This window comes from Mirounga angustirostris, unplaced genomic scaffold (assembly GCF_029215605.1).
Source record: "Mirounga angustirostris isolate CCGP_5_RB_7025 unplaced genomic scaffold, mMirAng1.0.hap1 SCAF_3, whole genome shotgun sequence".
Taxonomy (NCBI): Eukaryota; Metazoa; Chordata; class Mammalia; order Carnivora; family Phocidae; genus Mirounga; species Mirounga angustirostris.
In genome coordinates this window covers 2,672,463-2,693,486 of record NW_026991711.1, presented here as the reverse complement: position 1 = coordinate 2,693,486, position 21,024 = coordinate 2,672,463, and the positions used below count along the sequence as shown (strand labels likewise).

At 57.2% G+C, this 21,024-nt stretch overlaps 1 protein-coding gene across 3 annotated transcripts in view; it reads left to right on the top strand.

Annotated features, from left to right (window-relative positions):
• COL4A2 (collagen type IV alpha 2 chain) overlaps positions 1–21,024 on the top strand; it is a 166,389-nt gene that overhangs the window by 135,430 nt on the left and 9,935 nt on the right. For all 3 annotated transcript variants that reach the window (XM_045869703.3, XM_045869702.3, XM_064585905.1), the window contains 16 exons: positions 316–479; positions 3,224–3,296; positions 3,389–3,495; positions 5,049–5,250; positions 5,596–5,655; positions 7,096–7,152; positions 8,997–9,104; positions 9,953–10,174; positions 13,889–14,050; positions 14,860–15,030; positions 15,789–15,932; positions 16,825–16,947; positions 17,226–17,407; positions 18,696–18,759; positions 18,956–19,030; positions 20,264–20,371. In XM_045869703.3, the coding sequence (XP_045725659.1) occupies positions 316–479; positions 3,224–3,296; positions 3,389–3,495; positions 5,049–5,250; positions 5,596–5,655; positions 7,096–7,152; positions 8,997–9,104; positions 9,953–10,174; positions 13,889–14,050; positions 14,860–15,030; positions 15,789–15,932; positions 16,825–16,947; positions 17,226–17,407; positions 18,696–18,759; positions 18,956–19,030; positions 20,264–20,371 (2,022 nt within the window). The remainder of the gene's footprint in view (positions 1–315; positions 480–3,223; positions 3,297–3,388; positions 3,496–5,048; positions 5,251–5,595; positions 5,656–7,095; positions 7,153–8,996; positions 9,105–9,952; positions 10,175–13,888; positions 14,051–14,859; positions 15,031–15,788; positions 15,933–16,824; positions 16,948–17,225; positions 17,408–18,695; positions 18,760–18,955; positions 19,031–20,263; positions 20,372–21,024) is intronic.

Below are 21,024 nucleotides of genomic sequence, written 5' to 3'. Positions count from 1 at the left end.
GCCATGGCTCTCCCTTTTCCCCAGCCCCTGGAACCCTGTCTCCCCCCAGCCCCTGACCTGGGAGGCCCCCGTTCCTCAGCTCCACACACACCTCGGTAAACAGCATGTTGTTTAGCATCTTGGGGGAACGTGGCAGGATTCCGCATCCCGGGGAGTAACTCCTGCTCCTCATCTCGGAAGCAGTCCCCACGGAGCATGGAGCAGACGAGGTCCAGGAGTGCCTCCTCGTCAGGCCAGCCCCCACCGCCCTGGACTTCTGTCCCCTGCACAGCCAGGAAGTGTCTAACGAGTCTTTCCCTCTGCCTCACGCTGCAGGTGACGCTGGGGACTGTAAGTGCGCAGAGAGTGATCAGTTCATCGGGGGGCTCCCGGGGCTGTCAGGCCCCAAGGGCTTTCCCGGCGTCAGTGGAGAGCCAGGGAAGAAAGGGAGCCAAGGAGACCCCGGCCAGCACGGCATCCCTGGGTTCCCCGGGTTCAAGGTGAGGCACCAGTTCTATCGAAGCTCATAGGACGTCCTTGACTGCTCTGGTTTATTAGATGAACATAGATTTAGACCAGCAACACTCACGGGCCCGGCGCTCCAGAAGGAAATTGAGAATGGCACAGCCACTGTGGAAAATGGTTTGAGGTTTCCCCAGAAAGTCGGGTAGAGCTGCCGTATGCCCCGCAAGGCCCACCCCCCCACCCCACTGGGAACCTCAGAGAATCCAAAACACGTGTCCACATAGAAACTTGTGCACAGATGTTCAAACTTACGGCTGATAAAAGCCGAAAAGTAGAAACAACTTAAACGTCCATCAGTTGATGAACGGATAAGCAAAAGGCAGCGTCCCCACACAGGGGACTATCCTTCAGCCCTCGAGAGGACAGGAGCTCGGGCACCTGTTACAGTGTGGACGAGCCTCAGAAACATGCTGAGTGGGAGAAGACTGTCCCAAAAAGAACAGATGTCATATGGTGCCATTCACAGGAAGTGTCCAGGACGGGCAGATCTAGAGCTAGAAGGCAGATCGGGGTCTCCAGGGGTGGCCGGGGGCGGGGCGGAGGGGATGGGCAGTGAGTGTGTCATGGCTGTGAGGTCTTCTCGGGGCGGGGATGAAATTGTTCTGCAATTAAAGATTAGTGATGGTTACACAATCTTGTGAAAATACCAAAAAAACCCAAATTGTATGCTTCAAAATGGTGAATTTTATGGTGTATGAATTAGATCTCAAAAAAAAAAAAACACCAACAACAATAAAACACCTAGCATCTTGAATGTAAAACATCTTACTGAACATTCACCTTTTGAAATTTAGTACAGAAATGATTAAGCGTTTTATGAAGTCACCCTTAACGGGATGAGAAGTGAGACCTCCAAGTAAACCATGAATTTCTAGGAATGTGTGAAACTTCCCTGCCCGTGGATTCCCCATGTGTATCAACTAAGCCGACTTTAGTTCACGTCTATGAAAAGAGCATCTGTAGCTCTTTCTCTGGCAAGAGGTTTTAACCAATGATTTCAAAGCCAATTTTAGATAAAGGCAAAGAAAATATGCTTTGTTATTTCTTTGTTTATTTTACTTAAAAAGAGAGCTGCAAGAGATTTAGAAAGTGAAAAGTCTCTCGTTGTGCTTAGCAATAGAGGAAAAACTGCTCAGGACACCGGGCCAAGGACAGAGCAATCTGGCTCCGTGACCTGGTGCTGGGGAGGAGCAGCCCCATGGAGCTGCTGACGCGGAAGGTGGTCGCTCCTAACTGCTTCGTGGCATGGGAGCTTTGCAGGCGAAATGAGATCCAAAGCACCCTCCGCTCCATGCCTGCGAGGTTTTATCCAACTAAAAATAGTAGGCACTATGTTTTATCCTGGTTTAAAAATGACACCGTCTCCAAGTCCTGGCTGTCTCAGCTTGTAGATGCAGATGCGTACGTAGTGAGAGTTGCAGACTTACGAGGGGCAAAACTGGTGGAATCTTCGGTTGTTTGTAAGATGATCAAATATTTCCTAGAAGCCAAATGGAACCCATTTTGTGCACCTGGGATGTCTAAAATCTTCCCCCCAACTGTATGACGCATCTGCCCACGGCGTTTTTGTTCAAAGACCTGTGGCATTTTGTTTGTTGTCTTGCATTTAAGTACATGTTTGTGGGTCTGGCAGCCCCGCAGCAACAGGAATACCTGGGATGGGATTTTTTTTGTTTGTGTTTTGTTTTTTAATGTTTGACCGGCAGAGTCTGGGAGAGCGTGTCTGAAGTCGGGAGTCAGTCAGTAAGTGAGCTCATCCGTCCATCTGTTTGCCCAGCATCCGTACTGAGCACCGTCTGCGTGCAATACACTCCTGGACATGGAAAGAATGTTGCCCTTTTCTGCAGAGAACTAAATCAATAAGTCAAGTATCTGTGGAATTTTTCAGGACATTCCATTTCATTAGACCAACACTAAAAGTTCCCACATTCTTGCAAATAACAACCAAGATTTGCCGAAAACCAGCACATGACACATTCTAACATCCTGACCGCTGACCTGCTCATTTCTGCCCACTGAAAGACCTACGCTAGATTTCACAGCCTACGATGTGAGTGTCCCTGTACTCAGCTTGTCTCTAAAGGATGATTTTTTTTTTTCCAGCCTTAATTTCAGTCTGGAAGACAAGCTGTCCACAAAGGACACTGTTGCTCTCAACATTGAAGGAGCACAAATCTCCATCCTTTGTACTTGGAGGCTCAGTACCTGCTCAGATTCTAAATAACGTAGTTAAGAGTTAGCAACCTTGTGTTTGTTTTGCTTCTCGAACTCTCAAAAGTTCATGAGCGTGTGAATCCCTGGGAGTTGGTTGAAATACAGATTCTAGTTCAGTGCCGAGTAGGGCCTGAGGGTCTTCGTTTCTGACAAGCCTCCGGGAGAGGCCGATGCTGCTGGTCCGCAGACCACACCGGGAGCGGCGAGCTTCTGGTTTTCACTATACAGCCACGTAGGGCTACGTCATTACGTTTTAATGATGATCTGAAATTTAGAAGTCAGTCCCACTGGCCCCCTTCAAGTGCTCAGTGGCCGTTTGTGGTTGGTGGCTACCAAAGTGGACGGCCAGGGACGGAGCGTCCCTCGCAAGGCAGGAAGTTGTTTGGGGCAGTGCTGGGCTTGATGGTGAGTGGGGGCTCCCAGGCTGTACGCAGTGAAACTCCTCACCTTCCCAGGGGCCCTTAACAGAATGAAGGAGGAAGGCGTTGTGTGTTTGTTCCCACAGGGCACCCCTGGCAACGTTGGACCTCCCGGGCCCAAAGGGGTGAAGGGGGATTCCAGAGCGGTCACCACCAAAGGTCAGTGTTCAGGGCCCGGCAGTTCCTGGACCCACAGTCCTCCAGCAGCTGCTCCTGCCTGAGTGGCCCTCACACCGCAAATCCTTTCCCAGGTGAGAGGGGACAGCCAGGGGTCCCAGGTGTGCCGGGGCTGAAAGGTGACGACGGTGTCCCGGGCCGCGACGGGCTGGATGGCTTCCCAGGCCTCCCGGGAGCTCCGGTGAGTCGAGCGAGGGGGGGGCTGCACCGCCCTGGTCCTGATGGGTCTGGGCCTGCGCCCCTCGGACGCCCGCGGCGCTGACGCTGTGCTGAATGCCGCGCAGCCCGGACTGTTGCCACGAGCAGCAATCCTGCCCTGAGGAAACAGGGAGGTGGGTTGGAAGCCAAGCCCAGAGGGCACAGGGGATGGTGAGAGTAAGCAGAGATGCGTCCCGGTGGAGCCCAGACGGGAGTCTGGAACGAGGCCCCGGGCGGAACCCGCTGCAGGCTCTCCGCCAGGCCCGGGGGCCTCGGGTGTCCCTTGGCTTGTGTCCTCCGCCTGTGTCTTCACATCGTCGTCCCTGCGTGCGCGCTGTCTCTGTGCGCGAATCTCCCCGTCTGTGGGACACCAGCCTCCCCTTACCCTGACGGCCGCCACGGACCCCGTTTCCAAAGCAGCCACGTTCTCGGGCCGGGGTGGGGACTCCAGCATCCCGGGGGGACGCGGTTCCACCCACAGCACGTCCTTGTCAGAGCCTCACACCGCGGTTCCCCGCGCCAGCTCGTTGGCCTCACGCCCAGGCCAGGCCCGCTCACTCCACCCGCGTCGTTCCCACCACAGCACTGTTTGGTCTTCGGAGCACTTCTCCTGGGCTCTTGGAAAACACCTGGACTGTTCGTAACCTGGTGTCGTTTTTCTAGTTACAACCCTGAGGACCATTTTTGGAAACAGTGGGTGTGGCACAACCATACCAGCCCGCTGCTGCGTGCCCGCGCCTGCACCCAGCGTGTGCCGGCCTCCCCCGAGGCTCGTGCGCACCGACGGCGGGTCCGTCTGCGGTCCTGGGGTCTCCGCGGGGCCGGGAGCCGCGGGAGGGCAGAGAGGTGGGACGCTCAGGAGCACCGACGGGCTGCCACCTGCCCCTGGCGCGTCCCAGCCTCACGCGCGGCTCTCGGGCGGACGGGCTGGGACTTGGCCACCTTGTGGCCCTGGCCCATTCAGATCCGCTCAGCACGGAGCCGGCCGCGTGTCTGCCCCCGCTGACCTCAGTCCCCTAACCCCGCGCCCACGGCCCCCTTATATCGCTCCACCGCCCCTCTCCTTCTGTACCTGCTGGGCACTTTCACCCACAGGGAGCCCCCGCTTCTTCGATCCGGTCTTGTCTCCTTGCTCCAGTGAGCTGCTCTTTCTGGTCCAAATCAAAGACTGTCTTCCCTCTCAAGATGGATCGCCCCTGTGAATGGGGGACACGTCCCAATACCCCATCTAGCAGTAGGAACGGTGTTCCTCTGGCATTAATCTGAGACTGTGCTGAATTGCTCCCATCAGAAGCTTCTGTGAACGAAGGTCCCAGCTGGGGGACGCCAGAGGCTTGGGGAGAGGACAGTAAACACTCAGACTGATGTAGAACCTGCCTTGATTTCGTGCTTGGTCAGACCGTGACGGCAGGTGCTGCTAATGTCTGCCATCCTGCTCCGCGTCCGTCACACCAGCTCGGGGGAACGGGAAGAAGTGGGATATGGCTGCCTTTGAGGTTTACGTGACTTTAAGAGATAAACTGAATTTTCACACAGGGTGATGGCATCAAAGGCCCCCCAGGGGACTCAGGTTACCCAGGAGTACCTGGCACTAAGGGCGTTCCAGGAGAAAGAGGCTCCCCAGGACTGGGCCTGCCCGGCCCCAAAGGCGAGCGTGGTTTCCCCGGAGATGCCGGATTACCTGGACCACCAGGCTTTCCCGGTCCCCCCGGCCCCCCAGGCACTCCCGCACAAATAGGTATGGAGGAAGCCTCTCTTCATCTTTCAGTCACGGGACGCTGGCCCCAACACCCACTGTCCTTCTTTGGCAATGTGTAAATTCCCCCAGGGGCCCTGTGAGGATGCGTGTTGCACCATCAGTTCTTGGCATGTTCAAATGACCCTGACCGCGGGGCTTTCCAGGCCCATCAGACTCTGGTCACACTTGGATCCTCTCCCTCGGGTGCTGGGGTCATGGGGGCTCTGCACAGAAGCTCAGAAATGGGGCTTGGATTCCCCGCCAGCCCGGCCTCCCCGCAGCATGCACCCGTGGGGAGGTCCCTAAGTCTCAGCCGCCTCACTCCTGCATTTGTCTTGTTCCCAGACTGTGACACAGGTGTGAAAAGGCCCATTGGAGGTGACGGACAGGAGGCCGTGCAGCCAGGTACTGTAGTGAAGACCAGGACGCTTTAGGACACTTCAGAGCTTTTGGTTTATGAAGTGTGTGACTCACCAGCAATTGCTGTGACCTCCGCCAGAGAGCCTGCAGGTGCAGTAAGAAATGCAGATGGTGCAAGGCTTGGAGGGGCACGCCCTCGCGTCCTCTTGTCACCAAAGGCAAGGCAAGCGTAATGCAGCGTAGGGTTACCTGGTTTTCCCACCAATATGAAGCGTCAAGCTACAGTATTGGTAAGAACTCAGCAGATAAGTGTGGTCACACTGAAATCTATGCATGTATTCATTCATCCGTGTGTGTGTGGACTGTTCGAGGAGGGGTCTGATACCTGTCAGAAGAGAATGGGGCCGAGCGATGGATAATGCTAGAAAGAACCAGGGCTGATGGAAGGGGACATGTGGTGACCCCGAGCCGAGGCCCAGAGGTGGCGAGGTGGACAGGAGAGACTCCATCGGAGGCTGAGCCGCCTGGCATTGAAGGTGCACTGAGGAACCCCAGTGGGAAGCCAGGATGAGTGCAGGGTATGAAGGAAACTTCGCCAGCCTCGGTCAGGATTTTGAAGAGGTTTGTGTGGAGTATAAGTTCTCCCAGAACGTGAGCATGCAGCAGGTCGCGAGTGGCCGCTGAAAGTTTGGGTGTGACTCTCAGGATCGAGGTCAGGTTGCAGAAGTGACGTCAGGGTCCGTGGGTCCCTGCACGAGGTCGGGGCAGATGTGTGGGCACAGATCAGGCACTCGGGATGAGGGTGCAGGGCGGGCACTGCGGTGCCTTCAGAGAGCTGCTGAGAGGGCCCTGAACGTGAGACTGCAGGCCAGAGCCCGTGACCCCGGAGACCTCCGCTTCCTTTATCCTGACGACCTGGACTGGCCGGTGTGCAGCCCGGGACCCCTAGCACCGCATAGGAGGCCAGACGACACAACACCCCCCACCCCGTGATGCCACCCCAACCGGAAGTGGCCACAGCCCATTTCATTTCTCACGGCTCACAGCCGCTCAGCGCCGTGGCTAATTCTGGAAGGATTCAGAGTCCAAAGGAGAAGTCAAAGAGTCCCTTTAGCAATCACTGGCCGCCTCCATCAAGTGGGGAACGTCAGAGGAAGACAGGCAGTCCCAGTGGCTGGGATGGACCCAGAGTAGCTTAGCGGTGCCAGACGACGGCCCTCGGTGCAGGTGACCGCATCGCCAGCCCGGTGCCGGCCCGTTTCACTGCACTGATCTCTCTGGCCCTTATCCTAAAATTCTGATTCGTTACACAAAGAAACTAGACCTTTATTTACACTGGAATCAAGATTAATTAAATCATTAAATGACTCTGATCATAAAACAGTGGCCGCTTTTCATGGCAGCCGCTTCCGCCTGTGCCAACTCGTGAAGCGGGGAGAGTCAGCGTGAGAGACGCCCCAGCTCCTCTCTTTTCCTCTCCTCCAGATTGTGTCGGAGGGCCCAAGGGATCGCCAGGCCTGCCGGGACCCCCAGGCCCCACAGGTAAGTGGGAGGCGTCTCCCCCCTCCTCTGTGTCTTCGCTGTCCCTGTCCCTCTTGGCTCCTCTTCTTGCTGCCCCGCCCTCCTCCCCCCCAGACGTCACAGACCGTGTCACTCATGTAGGGTCGCCCAACCACAGCATCCCCGTGAATCGAGTAAGGTTCCAGGTGGCAGAGCCCAGTGTCCACGTGCCCAGTCGCGGCATGGCTTTTCAGATAAGAGCTGGGGTCTGGGCAGCCTCGCCCCTGGCGGACCCCCAGATGCTTGTGTCTGTCAGCCCGGGACAGACGAGTCCTCAGACCCCGGGAGCTCCTCCTCTGGCTGCCGCAGGGCAAGGGAAAGCGCCCCGATCACTCCGATCACTGACTCAGCGCTGAGAGCATGGGGCACGTGGCTCTTCCGCTAATTAGCGGGGGGGCCTCGGGCACCTCTCATCCCTTGTGGGTCTTAGTCTTCTTGACTCTACAAGAGGAATAATACAGGTGTTCTGGACTCCTCCCGCTTTACAAATGACAACCTTAACACTGCATGTGATACACTGTGGGGGAGGTCCTATATAAACTGTGAAGTGCCGAGCTAGTGAGAGACAACCCCAAGACTGGAAAAGTCCGTGGCTTTATGGTACACATCCCCAAGCTCAAGGGCTTCTCCCAAGCTCACAGTGCCCGGGGTCTGGGACCAGCAGGGCAAAAGGCACAAGTGTTATTTGCACTGAAATGTCCCCGGGCTGCCTTCTGAGGACCCAGCATGCATCTCCCTCATTGCATTATCCACACGGCACTGTGACCTTCTCCCGCTCTAGCTCTGAACGTCTGTCCGTCCACAGACGCCGACCCAGCCACCAACGGCGGGCCCCAGGGGTAGCAGCCTGTGGAAGGATGGTTTTCAGCAGCAACTGGGTGGAAGCAGGGCCCAAAATACACATGAGCTGCGTGTGAGGAGGGTTTTGATCATGTTTTGACAACATGAAGCTTCACGAGCTCATAGATTCCACATCTCTGGTGCAGACTGATACTCCATCCAGAACGTGACTGGGGGCTTGCAGAAAATGCAGAAAATGGTGTGTGGTGTTTCCCGCGCACACAGATCCCCCAGAAGGGCCCTGGCCCGTGACCCCAAGGCCGCAGGAGAGCTCAGAGGCAGCGTGTCGGGGTTCTGTGTCCTGTCTTCTTTTTGGGTGCACCCGCCCATAGGCCTGACTATGATCACCTTTCAGGGACTGACTGATGAGTTGAGCTCACCAAATGCATCTTCACTTCAAACAACTTGAGAAATGCGTCTTTTGCTTTATTCTGTCTGTCGAACCTTATCCCCGTGTAGGACGTCCTCTACGCAAAGCCCTTTTATTCTGTTCCTCAGATGAAGGGAATCTCTGAGCCTCAGACCAGACAGACACAGAGACATGCGTAAAAAATATCTCGAGTTTGCTTCCCAGGAAAAGGGTCAGATCAAAGACATCCAAAAGTACAGGATTCGTTCATTTAGCTGGTCTGAGGTTTCCTCTGCTGTTCTGTCTAAAGCATCCATTCCAAGTACGACAAGTCAGCATTTCTCAGATCTGGGAGGACTGGCTCTGGGTAAAGGATTCGGCCAAGTCTGGAGGGAAGGCTTCTACCAGTGCCCTCTGGGGAGGGCATAAATGGACACAGCTGCGGGGTCAGTGGGGTTTGCCATGGGCATGGCCAGCCATCGAAAGCACCCTTTCAGGTGACATCCCCCCGCCTCGTTTCCCAGGCTCACGAGGACCGTGTGAGGTCACTGCTGAACCTGACCATCTCCCATACATTTGCTGCTGGGGTTTGCTCATGGGGCTCTGATGGGTGTCGTGGTTTCTTTGGGTTGTTTAGGTGCCAAGGGCCTCCCAGGGATACCAGGACTCTCGGGAGCTGACGGAGCACCAGGGCTCAGGGGTCTCCCTGGAGACCCAGGTCGTGAAGGATTCCCAGGACCCCCAGGTAAGGCAGGGTCAGACCCCCATGCAGCCCTGTAGGTTTGGGAGGCGACTGCATGTGATGTGGGTGCCCCAGCTGTCTTGTCTTTGGACACTCAGAAACTGTCAACACGTGCTTGGTGACCACTTTGTTCCTTGGTTGGGAAATTAAAAATTCTCCACCTTCCCATCACTCATGTCATGCTGGAGTTTTGCATAAGATCCCTCCAGCTCCTACAGGAAAAAAGAGACAGGTGTGCAGAACGATTTTCTCTGGTTGATGCTGAACATTCTGAAGGCAACCCAATGCTGTCCTCTTCTGAGTCTGTCACCAAAGGCACGAGGCCCTCAGGTCGTCGACTCCAATCTCTCACTCACCAGACAGCACAAGAGGGTGTCTATGCTCCACTGAGCTGCTCGCTCTCAAGCTTGCGCTCGTCTGAGCAAGCGCTCATCTACATTTGACATGGCAAAGAATTACAGAAGCCGTCGGTGACTAAAAGAGCATACGCCTTTTTCCTGCAATTGGAGGGAATTCTGTCCTCACTTGCACACATAACTTGGAAGGTCCAGGGGAGGTATTCTTTCGGGAATCTTAGTACAACAAGGAAGCCCATGAATTATGAAGATTCAGGTCCAAGAAGCAGATGTTTCTAAAGGTCTTCTGCACTTGAGCTACATTGCGGGGCTGGGGGCCAGACGGTGGAGCGGGGCGGAAGGCTGTGGGTCCCAAGGTGGGAGGGAGACTGGGCAAGGGCTTGAGCTGAGGCCCCCGACTGCCAACCTTGCCATTTGCAGCCTCTTCCTGATACCTGTCTTGGCCCATCACGATGCTAACCTGCAGTTATGGGGATGACCCATGTTTCATTTCAGGGTTCGTGGGGCCCCGAGGATCCAAAGGTGCAGCAGGCCTTCCCGGTACGGATGGACTCCCGGGTCCCACTGGTCTGCCAGGCCCCATCGGGCCCCCAGGGGACAGGGGCCTTCCTGGAGAAGTTCTGGGAGCCCAGCCCGGACCCCGGGGTGATGCTGGACTGCCCGGACAGCCCGGGCTGAAAGGCCCTCCAGGAGAGAGAGGCCCACCTGGATTCAGGGGTAAGTCCTCACGGAGGGAGGGGAGCGGGGAGCCCAGTCCCACGGCACCATGGCGCCCAAAGGTGGGTCCGAAATCCCTCCCGGGATTTGATGAAAACCACAGGCTATATGGAGTGCGTGTTGCTTTTTCTCCCCCACACTCAGTACCAGTATCCCTTTAGAAGGTCTTAGGACACTGATCATCCTGGGTTTACGTTCCATAGCCAGGACGGGGTGGCCTTCTGAGCTTTCACACGTACAGACTAATGATGCTCGTCGTCTGTTCTCAAGCTGGGGGGGAGCTTTCTGCAGAATGTGTGGTGCTGGTGTGAAGGGAAGAGGCCATGCTGAGGAATAGGGCGAGGCAGAAGACAGAATGACGTGGGGCCCAGCTTAAGCGGCTGGTGTGAAAACTGACGGAGTGGGACATTTTAACGTCTGCAGCATCATCGGTGTAATGTAAGGAAGTAGTCTGGTGCGTGACCAAGGCATCCGATGGCTCTGTGAATCCAGTCTATGCAGAACTGGCATCCGAACCCCAAGCACCCTTGGTCCGTGGGAGACTGGAAGTCAGTGAACAGCAAGCATTTACGTTCAGTGCGCAATGCACCGGAGACCGCCAGACCGTTGGTGTTGCCCGCTGGATACGGAGATGCAGGAAGAGCCGTGACTTCACGAATCGACTCCTCGTCAACGGCCCGGCTGTCAGTGCCAGCTCCCAAGCCCGGGCAGAAGTGGTGCAGGAAGCGGGTGGCCCGTCCCCCCAGTGTCGTTGGGCCTCAGAACACTCAGGCAGAAGAAGCCTGGTTCTCGACAGGCAGGTGAACTCACCAGGCTCAGGAGCGCCACTGGGTTCTCGGATGAGCCTGTCTGTTTCCAGGAGGCCTGAGGCTGGGGCTGGGGGAGGGGGGACTGGGCAGGGGGTCCCATGTCGATCACATCCCCACTGTCGACTGAAGAGGAGGACCCCGAGCCTGGGTGCCGGGCTTCACCGAGAGACCCACTGGGGGGAGGCTGAAGAATTGAAGGAGGAGCCTGAGAGGGCCAGAGTGCACCCACGGGCTCACACTCACACACGGTCCACAGACTCGTGCATATACACATCCACAGGCTTATTCACACACGCACATGCCTGCTCGTACACACGGAGACCCACACGTGTGCCCACGCGCTCTCACACGATCACGTCCACACATCCACACTCACCCTCTTACACATCAAGCAGGTACACGGGCCGTGGGTAAAGTCACGCAGCAGCGGGGACCCTCTGCTGGGACGTCTGCGTCTGTCCTTGCCAACGTGGCACCCCCAGTCGGTCATGGAGCTACGGGCATCGCTCCTCGGAGGCCAGCTGGCTGGCAGGACAGCATGGGGCGCGGCGGCCTCCCCGGAGGCTGTTTAAAGGAGCGGCGGCACCGTGCCCCCAACAATCTCCATGCTCTCCGGCTGCACAGACCACCCAGGCTCTTCACAGGGGGCCCTTCTGATGGATGTTCTTAAACGTAACTATTTCCCGCAGACTTCAAGGTGTTGGAGCAGAAACGGCCACAGCTTGACATTCGGGCCTGTGCAGGTTCCCCGGCGACCATGTCCCCACAGCGACCTGCTTACTTACTGTTTAGTAGAGGTCCTGACTTGGGAGCATCGACGCTTCGAGAACCTGTTTGCGCGTGGGTCCCACCAGCCGGGGCAATGAGGCAGCAGGCAGGCGGCTCGCTCGGCCGCGTGGGCCTGGTGCAGGGACGCCCAGTGCAGCCTGTGTGGGCAAAGAGCCTCCATAGAGAGCAGGGGCCCAGGTCCACGAGTTACAGTTATTTTGCTGAAGGAAGCAGATTTTTTGTTGGTGTTCCTTTTTTAGCGGATGTTCTAGAAATGGAAATGGGCTTAAAATATTGAGTTCTGATGTCACAATAGACAGCTGAGGAGCCAGCCACCCAGGCCTGACTTTTCTAGGGCAGCCACTGAAGTAGCCGTGGTCGGGGCAGACCCCTTCGCTTGCGGCCGGTCCTGCCCACATCCCACTCCTGTGAAGGAGGCGCCCCAGAAACCGTGCTCGGACGCACCAACCCAACAGCCTCCGCTCCCATCTCCGCTCCCATGAACTCTCTCAGCTCAGCAGCCTGGAGGGCTCTTGGTGGTGAAGCTATCTGCCCATCCTCGTGGATGGGCATGGTCTGCAGCAGGAGCCTGATCCCCCCAGTCACACTTAACTGCTTCCAGCATGGCCTGCTGTCCAAGACCGTCGGCACCACGAGCTCTATCCTCTGTCTGGAGCTGTTCACCCCAGAGGAGAAGCTGAGCCGTAGACGTGCCCTCATTTCCCGTACGTAGTCAGACTGGAGAACGTGAGGACATGCATCCATGCATCTCGGAGAATCTCTTTGCAGGATTCTGCTTCGAATCCGCTCCTGCTCTTGGCAGACCTTTCTCCCCCATTGTGTCCACATATCAGACAACTGGGACACACGTTTGCACGTCGGATTCTGGGTTGGTCCAACACTGACTTGGTCCCTTTTGTTAATGCCCCTCCCCTCCGTCCCCCAACTGGTCTGCCCCTCCACTCAGGTCAGCCTGCACGCTCTGTGGGATGGTCGTGGGCTCAACGAGCAGGTGCACTTGAAGGTCATTGGAGAAGCTCTGTGAAGTGGGCATCGGCCCTCCTACTGGTATTAACTGGAGGAACGTAGTGAACTTTAAAGCCCCAGAAGAAAGGCCCAGGGATTTAGTATCTGGGAAAAAGAAATCTACAAGAAAATACATGCTCGTGTGACCAGTTGGTAGGGCAGGAGCTCTAAACATAAAAGCAAGGGAAGAAACCGTGTGCGTGCACACACACAGAGTGCATAAAGTTTGCATACGGATGCTAATCTTCACGTCAAAAACACAATGAAATTTTGGGCAGCAAAGTAGAGTAAACTTTACAATAGCTGTGGAGGAAATCAGTCAACATATATGAGGAATACTAAAATCTATAAGAAAAATATCAATATCCCCAAAGGAAAATAGTAGAACAAACCTTTCATTAAAAACCCAACCCAAGAAGAAAGGAATGTCACTCTCACCCCACCCTGCGCATCTCGCAGCTGATCGGGCGCTTCCCCCCGATCCTGCCAGCCGGGCTCCCGTCTGTGTCGGCACCAGCCCTGACGGGGAGAGCCCGTGGGAGGGCGGCTGGGTGCAGACCCCGGAGCCAACGCCGGAGCGCATGGCCACAGCGTGGGTGAGTGTTGGCCTGACCCACGAAGTCAGCTTCCAGGGCACCGTCCCGAGGAAACGGCCTCCAACGCGGGCACGGATCCCTCAAGGCACTGTCCGCGGGAACAGGGCCGGGCGGGCGCTGAGTGTGTCCACGTGACGCGGTCCTGCTCCGCGCACACCCATTCAACACATAAAGAATATTTTAAAATGTGGCAAAATGCTCAAAATATAACGTCGAGTAGAAAAAAGCCAAGACAAACTCACAGCCTGGCGTCAGGCTGCCAGGGTGTGTTCTCAGTGCGTTGGTGCGATCAGCGGTCAGCAGGGAGGGTGCTCGGCCGTGTGTGTGGGTGGCGGCCGGAGTCGCTGTGAGCTTATCCCTTACACTTGCGTGCCTCCTCCAGGGTCCTCCGGGGTCCTCTGGGGTCCTCCGGGGCCCTCCGGAACGGACCAAACGCCGTTTGGTAGAGGACGTCTGAGAGGTAGCTGTGGTCGGCGGGCGTGGGCTTGGCCTCACCGCTTGTCTTCATCCCGCAGGAAGCCAGGGCATGCCAGGAATGCCGGGCCTGAAGGGCCAGCCGGGCTTCCTAGGACCCTCGGGCCAGCCAGGCCTGCCCGGGCCGCCGGGACAGCACGGCTTCCCAGGAGCTCCCGGCCGGGAGGGGCCCTTGGGGCTGCCAGGCGCCCCCGGTCACGGAGGTAAGGATGCCCCCTGCCCTGGAGGGCTCAGAGCCTCACAAGTACTGACAAGTGAACCAGCACCACCCTCCCCCAGGGAGTTCTCAACCTGGGCTCCAGGGCACCCCCTCCCAGACCTGTAGGGGTTCTGAAAGAACCCCACACCGAGCAGCTTGAACAGCATTCATTCTCGCACGAACTTTGAGGCCAGACGTCTCACGTTCCCCGGGTGTGTCCAGGTCCTGATCTCTTCTTAAATGACACCAGTCACATCTGATTAGGACCCATTTCTCTGTAACGACCTCTTTTGAGGCCCTGTCTTCCAAGGCACTCCCACCCCGCGGCACTGGGGCTTTAGGATTTCAACATATGAAAGGGGGGAGGACACTGTTCATAACAGGTTCCAGAAACAGGCCATGTGTTTTGCCAAACAAGAATTCAAACCACTTGAGAAACCCATTCATCCTTCATATCTGTTGTATATTGGGGTCCCAGGGAAGATTTCAGTAGGAAAAATGAAATTTCCACTGTGGAACTTCAAAATCACTGCTCTGCTTTGAGGAGGGATATTACTTGTTTTCTGAAAGTGACAGAACTGGGGAAGAGAGGAAGGGGCTTCCTTCGGGGGAAGGTGAGTGGAGGCAGGAGGCACGGAGGTGAGGCCATAGGCTGTTTGCCCACCGGAGCCCCCCACAGAGGCCGCACCGCCCACAAGGAGGCTGGGGTGCAGATGTCCCTTGGGCGCCATCCGGGGTGACAGGCCCCCGTGAGCATTTAGGTCTTCTAAGTTTGTTCATCTTTTTCTCCTTCCCTCCTCCTCTGCTTTTCAGGTCTGCCTGGAGACAGAGGGGACCCAGGGGACACAGGTGTCCCTGGCCCTGTGGGCATGAAGGGTCTCTTTGGCGATAGAGGTGATCCTGGTTTGCTGGGGGAGAGAGGCCCCCCAGGAAGTCCTGGGTTTAAAGGAATGAGCGGAATGCCTGGTATCCCCGGACAGAAAGGTAACGGTGGGCACACGGGGCGCTCCCTGAGGTGGGCACGGGGTTACACTGGGACTTGGAGAGGCTAGCCCTGCTCACCGGCAGGCTGGGGCCCCCGGGAGGCATCCTACCTGGGGGGTAACAGGCTAGTGATGCTAGGCTGGGTGTGACTGACCTGCCCCAAAATGCCGAGGCACTCATGTACCCAGAGCGAGGGAGCAGGACTCGGTCTCCACGTGGGAGATTTGTGGAGAGGCCTCTCCGGACACTGGGGTCAGATCCAGAGGCTGGTTGGTTATTACAAAACCAAAACCGAGGAAAACACCTGGTCCCTGGGCTAGGTTTATTTGCACACAAACCGAGGCCAACTTTCCTAGAAGGGGAGCCCTCTGGCCCTTGACTGTTGAGCTGCACGGTGATCTGACTCTCCAGGGATCCTTTGCGGGATCCCCACGCTGGGCGCAGCATTAACATCCTGCCGCGACCTCTCCCCGGCAGCCAGGGACATAGGTTACCATCCGTTTTCCTTGCGTCTTTCATACGACCGCTGCACATTTGCCGTAGGTCGTGGCCCCCGCGGCCACTCGGCAGGCGGGCTGACTCTGTGCACCTCAATCTGTTTGCAGGTCAGCAGACAAGCCGCTTAGGAATGGTGTCCCTGAAATCCCTATTTTAGAGTAGGAATCTTAGCCTCTTTGGAATGTCACAGACGAGCAAGACTGAAATATCCCGTGTGTTTATCCATGGTTAACCCAGCACTTTTCTCGTCCCCTCTGAAGGCGGGAGAGGTTCACCCGGGATGGATGGTTTCCAAGGCATGGTCGGGCTCAAAGGAAGACCCGGGCTTCCGGGAAACAAAGGAGAAGACGGATTTTTTGGAATTCCAGGACTGAAGGGTCTGGCTGGGGAGCCGGGTGTGAAAGGTATGTCCACCTCTTGAACCGTGTTTCTGACAGGGTTGAGACTCACTTTTGTGGGGCGTAGCACTGCTTAAAATGAATATTCCAGACACCCAAAAGCTAGGCACAATTAGAAAAGAAGGAAACTAACAAAAATTAGAAGATTTTATCCCATCCTCAACCCACCGCCGTGTCATGAGGGAAGAATCCAACCCAAGGAAACTTTTGTTTGTATTCAATAGAAGTTTTTATCAAGGTATAATTGAAAACAACCTCAGTTTCAGGTGATGACATGAGGTTCAGTATTTGTGTGTAAGTGAAATGGTCACCACGTAAGACTAGTTAACACCTGTCACCACCCAGAGTCACAGAAGTTTTTCCTGATGATGAGAACTTTACAAATCTACATGAAGGAACGCTGACCAGCAAGAAGGAAGGACCAGGGTCTGAAACCTGCTAGAACGTGGATAAAACTTGAGAGCATTTTGCCACGTTGTCAGCTTCCCTTTGTGTGAAATGTCTAGAATAGGCAAATCTACAGAGATGGGACGTGGATTCGTGGCCTCCTGGGGCGGGGGGTAGGCAACAGTTGGGGTGACTGCTGATGGGCACAGGGTTCCTTTCCAGGGCAAGAAGATGTTCTAAAGTTCCATAGTGGCCGGGGGTGCGGGTCCGCACTTGCTCGCATGGAGAAGGGGTCGTGGGAGAAGCCAGGCATTTGCCATCAGCCTCGGCCTCTCTCGGAGACCCTTGCCCCCTGCTCAGGCCCAGTCGGGACTGGGGGGGACGTGCCACCCCGGAGCTCAGAGCCCCCCAGGACTTGCTGGCCGGGACAGCCGCGGCTGAGGGGCCTCCTCCCGTGCCCCTCCGCCTGGCCCGGAGGCCAAGGGAGAGACTGTATTCTGTTCCCTTGCAGGCAGCCGCGGGGACCCCGGGCCCCCAGGACCACCTCCCATCATCCTGCCAGGAATGAAAGACATCAAAGGAGAGAAAGGAGATGAAGGGCCTATGGGGTTGAAAGGATACCTGGGCCTAAAAGGTGAGCATTGCCACGTCCCCTGCCCGCCCCGCTCAGCCCCAGGGGCAGTATTTCCTGCACCAGACGCCCCTCCTTCCGAGAAGGCCCCGCTGTGTTCCAGCTCCTCTGACCCCAACATCTGGATCAGGCAGTGGCCCACGGCTTCTCTGCGGCCCGAGTAGCCTCACTTTCCCGGTTTAAGATTTGCAGCCGTTGGGACTGCAAAGCCCCACACTTGGGGAGGGCGGCCACCACGTCCCCCGCAGGGGTGGCAACTCACACTCGGGGTGCTCCCACAGGTGTTCCCGGAATGCCAGGGATCCCCGGGCTGTCGGGATTCCCCGGGTTGCCGGGGAAGCCGGGCCACATCAAAGGAGTCAAAGGAGACATCGGCGTTCCCGGCGTGCCTGGTTCACCAGGATTCCCCGGCGTGCCCGGCCCCCCCGGAATCATAGGGTTTCCCGGGTTCACAGGAAGTAGGGTAAGTGGGCATCGCTTACTCCACATCTGCCTGTGATCGCTCCTCTCCCCTCGGCTCCTGAGCGGGTGCTGTGGTCCAGTATCCACTGGGGTACGAGTGGTCCACGGTCAGCTTCCGAGTTGGGGCTCCAGCGGCCCCGGGTCCCAGGGTCCCTGTGAGGACGTGCGGTGCACACACCACCACCACTGGTGATCACGCGGTAGGTCGAGAGAATTCCCGAGAAATGCAACCAAACAGGTGACGTTGTGCTGAACGAAATAAAGCAGAAAGTGCTAACGATGTGACCCCGTGTGTGTAAAGGTCAAGAGCCGACAAGACTGTGACAGAGGTCAGCCAGACAGCGGCTGTCTCGGGCCGGATTAGGGACTAGGGAAGGGCGCGAGGGAACGTTCTGCAGGCTGAAAACGCTCGGTGTCGTTATCTGGGAGGCACGCGAGTAAAGTTCGTGGAGCCGCGGAGATGAGTGGGCCACACGGATGTGTGCTCCTCGTCAGGAGGGGAAGCCGTAAGAACAGAACACAGAGCGCCCTCTGAACGGGGCCGCGGCCTCGGGCGCAGCCTCCCCGCACCCCCAGAGCGGGGCCGCGGTCGTGGTTCAGACTCGAGTTAGCCGGGCCGGGAGAGGTCACCGTGTGGAATCCCCCGCCCACGCTGCAGTGTAGACCAGGACGCCGCCCTCGGCCGGAGGCGGGGGAGCCATGCTGTCCGTGGTCACAGAGCCACATGGACGCCATCCCGGTGTCACTATCATGACCAGCCTCATTTCGGGAAGTCTCAGTGTCCACAGATGGAGCGCAAGGCCGGGCGACATCAGAGCAAGCTTGGGAATCCAGGGGCCCATGTCCAATCCCCGTTCTGCCGCTTCCTAGCTGGGTGGCCTCGGGTAAATCCCTTAGCCTCTCTGTGCCTCACCTTGCTCATCTGTCAAACGGGACAGCTGTATCTGCTTCATAGGGCTGTCCTGAGGTTCCAGTGGCGCTCTTGAGACGGGACCCAGCGTGGGCACCGGTGCAGGGTGGGATGTAGTCAGCCATGCGTGTTGCCACCGCGGTCGTGACCGCGACAGCCATCTTCTCTGTTCTTAGCGTCAGTTCCTGGCGTCTGGCTTCACGGCCCAGGAAGAACCACAGTTATGCGGAAAAACTCGAAGGCTTGGCTGCAAATCGATCCGATAACAAACCTTGAGTGCTGGTTTTAGCCAAATAGCTGGACAGGCTAAACCCTTCGGAATTACAGACCGACTCTGTGAATAGCTTCTGAGATGTTTTCACGTCTGACCTTGCTCTAGGGTGACAAGGGAGCTCCGGGCAGAGCAGGCCTGTACGGCGAGGTTGGCCCCACGGGTGACTTCGGTGAGTATTGCTCGGACCGTGACCGTAGGGCGTCCGCCATCCAGAGCATTCCGGCAGGGGTGGCGGTCAGACCCCGAGATGCTGTCAGGAATTTCGAAGCAAATTATTCTATTAGGAACGTAACGCAGCAAAGTTGTGAAACTAACCACCTGCCATTGGAAGACCTGTTGTCAACCGTGTTTTCTGCCTGCTGCAGGTGATATCGGAGATACCATAGACCTGCCGGGAAGCCCGGGCCTGAAGGGGGAGCGGGGCGTCACGGGGACACCAGGTACGAGAGTCCTCCCCGCCCCTGCATCTCAGCGACAGCCCTGAGCCCTGCGTGCGGCTCACTCGGGCGCTGGCTCGCCCCGCGTACCACTCAGTTTGTGTGGCTGAGTCACGTTTCGGGGAACGGTTTGAGGTCTTCGAGCCCATGTGCACACAAGATGCTGGAATTGTTTATCAAACTAAACCTGAAGACAAAGGAAAGCTCTGTCCCTGAAGGGGATGTGAGGGGACGGGAAGCAGATGACACAGTGACCAGCGCATCTTGTGGACGGGGGGGGTTCAGTCTAGCGTGGAGTCAGACGTGGGCCCTTGTCTACTGGCTTCTCGGGGCTCATTGCAGATCTAGAATTTGGTCTCCCCGTGGCTTTCCTCCCAGCCACATGGGTCCCCTGGACTGGCTAAATCGCCCCTTCTAAAGAATTTCTCCAGCAGTTTGGTTTATAAAAGCAGAAGGGCAAGAGCATCTTTGCTCTGTAGTCACTGACGATGACCCCATCTGTTCAACTGAACACATGTTGGGGAAGAGATGCCGCTCCCCACAGGAATCGTGGCTGTCCCCCCTTGCATGTTTCGGTGTCACTCAGCCGCGGGCCCAGGAAGCAGAGCCTCCCACTGTGCGCACAGGACTCCAGTCCCAGGGGAAGTGGGGCCACGACATGCGCGTCAGCCGCCCTCGGGGGGCGTCCACAAGCGGTGCCATCTCCCAGTGCGTGAGGACCAGGAATTCGGGTGCTGGGCCGGTCTGACTCCGGGGCCGCACCGTCCGCAGGCTGGTCTGGGACGGGAGGGTCCACCCCCAAGACGGTGCCCTCCAGGAGCCGAAGGCAGGGCGCCCCGGCTCCTCACCACATGGGCCTCTCCCATGGGCTTGGGTGTCCTCACAGCCGGGCAGCTGGCCTTCTCCAGAGCCAGCCATCCAAAGAGGGGACAAAGGAAAGCCATGATGCATTTTATGGCCAAGGCTTGAAGTGACACACCTGCATTTCTGCAGTGTCCTGGGGGCCGCCCCGGTCAGCCCCATCCATGCACAAGGGCATGGATACCAGGACGTGGGGCCACTGAGTTACAGAACATATTAGGGAAGGATCATGCTCAAATGCGCAGCCCGTTCACAGCAGAGGCACAAATGTGGAATGACAGCGTCCCTTTCCTGGTGTCCCCTTGAGCCCTGCAAGGGCTAGACCCCAGGGAGGCAGGTCCTGCTCTGCTCCAAGCAGGAACTCTGTGCTTACAGGTCTAAAGGGATTCTTTGGGGAAAAAGGAACGGTGGGCGAAGTCGGCTTCCCCGGGATAACAGGCGTGCCAGGCGTCCAGGGCCCCCCCGGACCCAAAGGGCAAACAGGTATGAGATCTTGCCGTCACACGGCCTCCCTGCGCACACCCTCCCCTGCACAGCTGAGCTCCAAACCCCCAGGCCCCCAGCACAGAGCGGCCGGCGTGCCTGTGTCCTTGTCTGCTGTGACCACACTCCACCCTGGGAGGCGGGCTCTGGCGTGATGCCCATGACCTAGCTCTGCCTTAGGACCAAATTCGCGGGGAGGACCACGCCGCCGGCCACGGGGAGACGCACGGGGAGCTGACGCACGTGCTCATGTGGCCCAGCGTCCATCTCCCCGGGAACGCAGACCGAGTCCTGGCTCCAGGACCCCTTCCGTGCGTTTGAATACACGGAAACGCGTTTGTGGATCCTGAGTTAAGATGGAAAGCGAACAGGGGACTAGTTTCGAGCTTTTTTCTTGCTGCTGTTCTGGCTTTGTTTTGCCTTGCTTCGCGTGGCACCTGGGAGTCCTGACGCTAATCCTTCAGAGTCTCCTGGGTTCTCTCTGCACCCCTACTTGGATGACAGGACGAGAATGGGGGAGTGCAAGCTGCTCTCTTTGGCGAGGCTGAGCCACCCCCACTGAACCTGCATGTGGGGTGCATTCCCTGCTGGAAGGAAGGCTCATCCTTCCTCACAAAGCCCCTCCTCCTCCAGCTGGGACCTGAGTTCGGGGT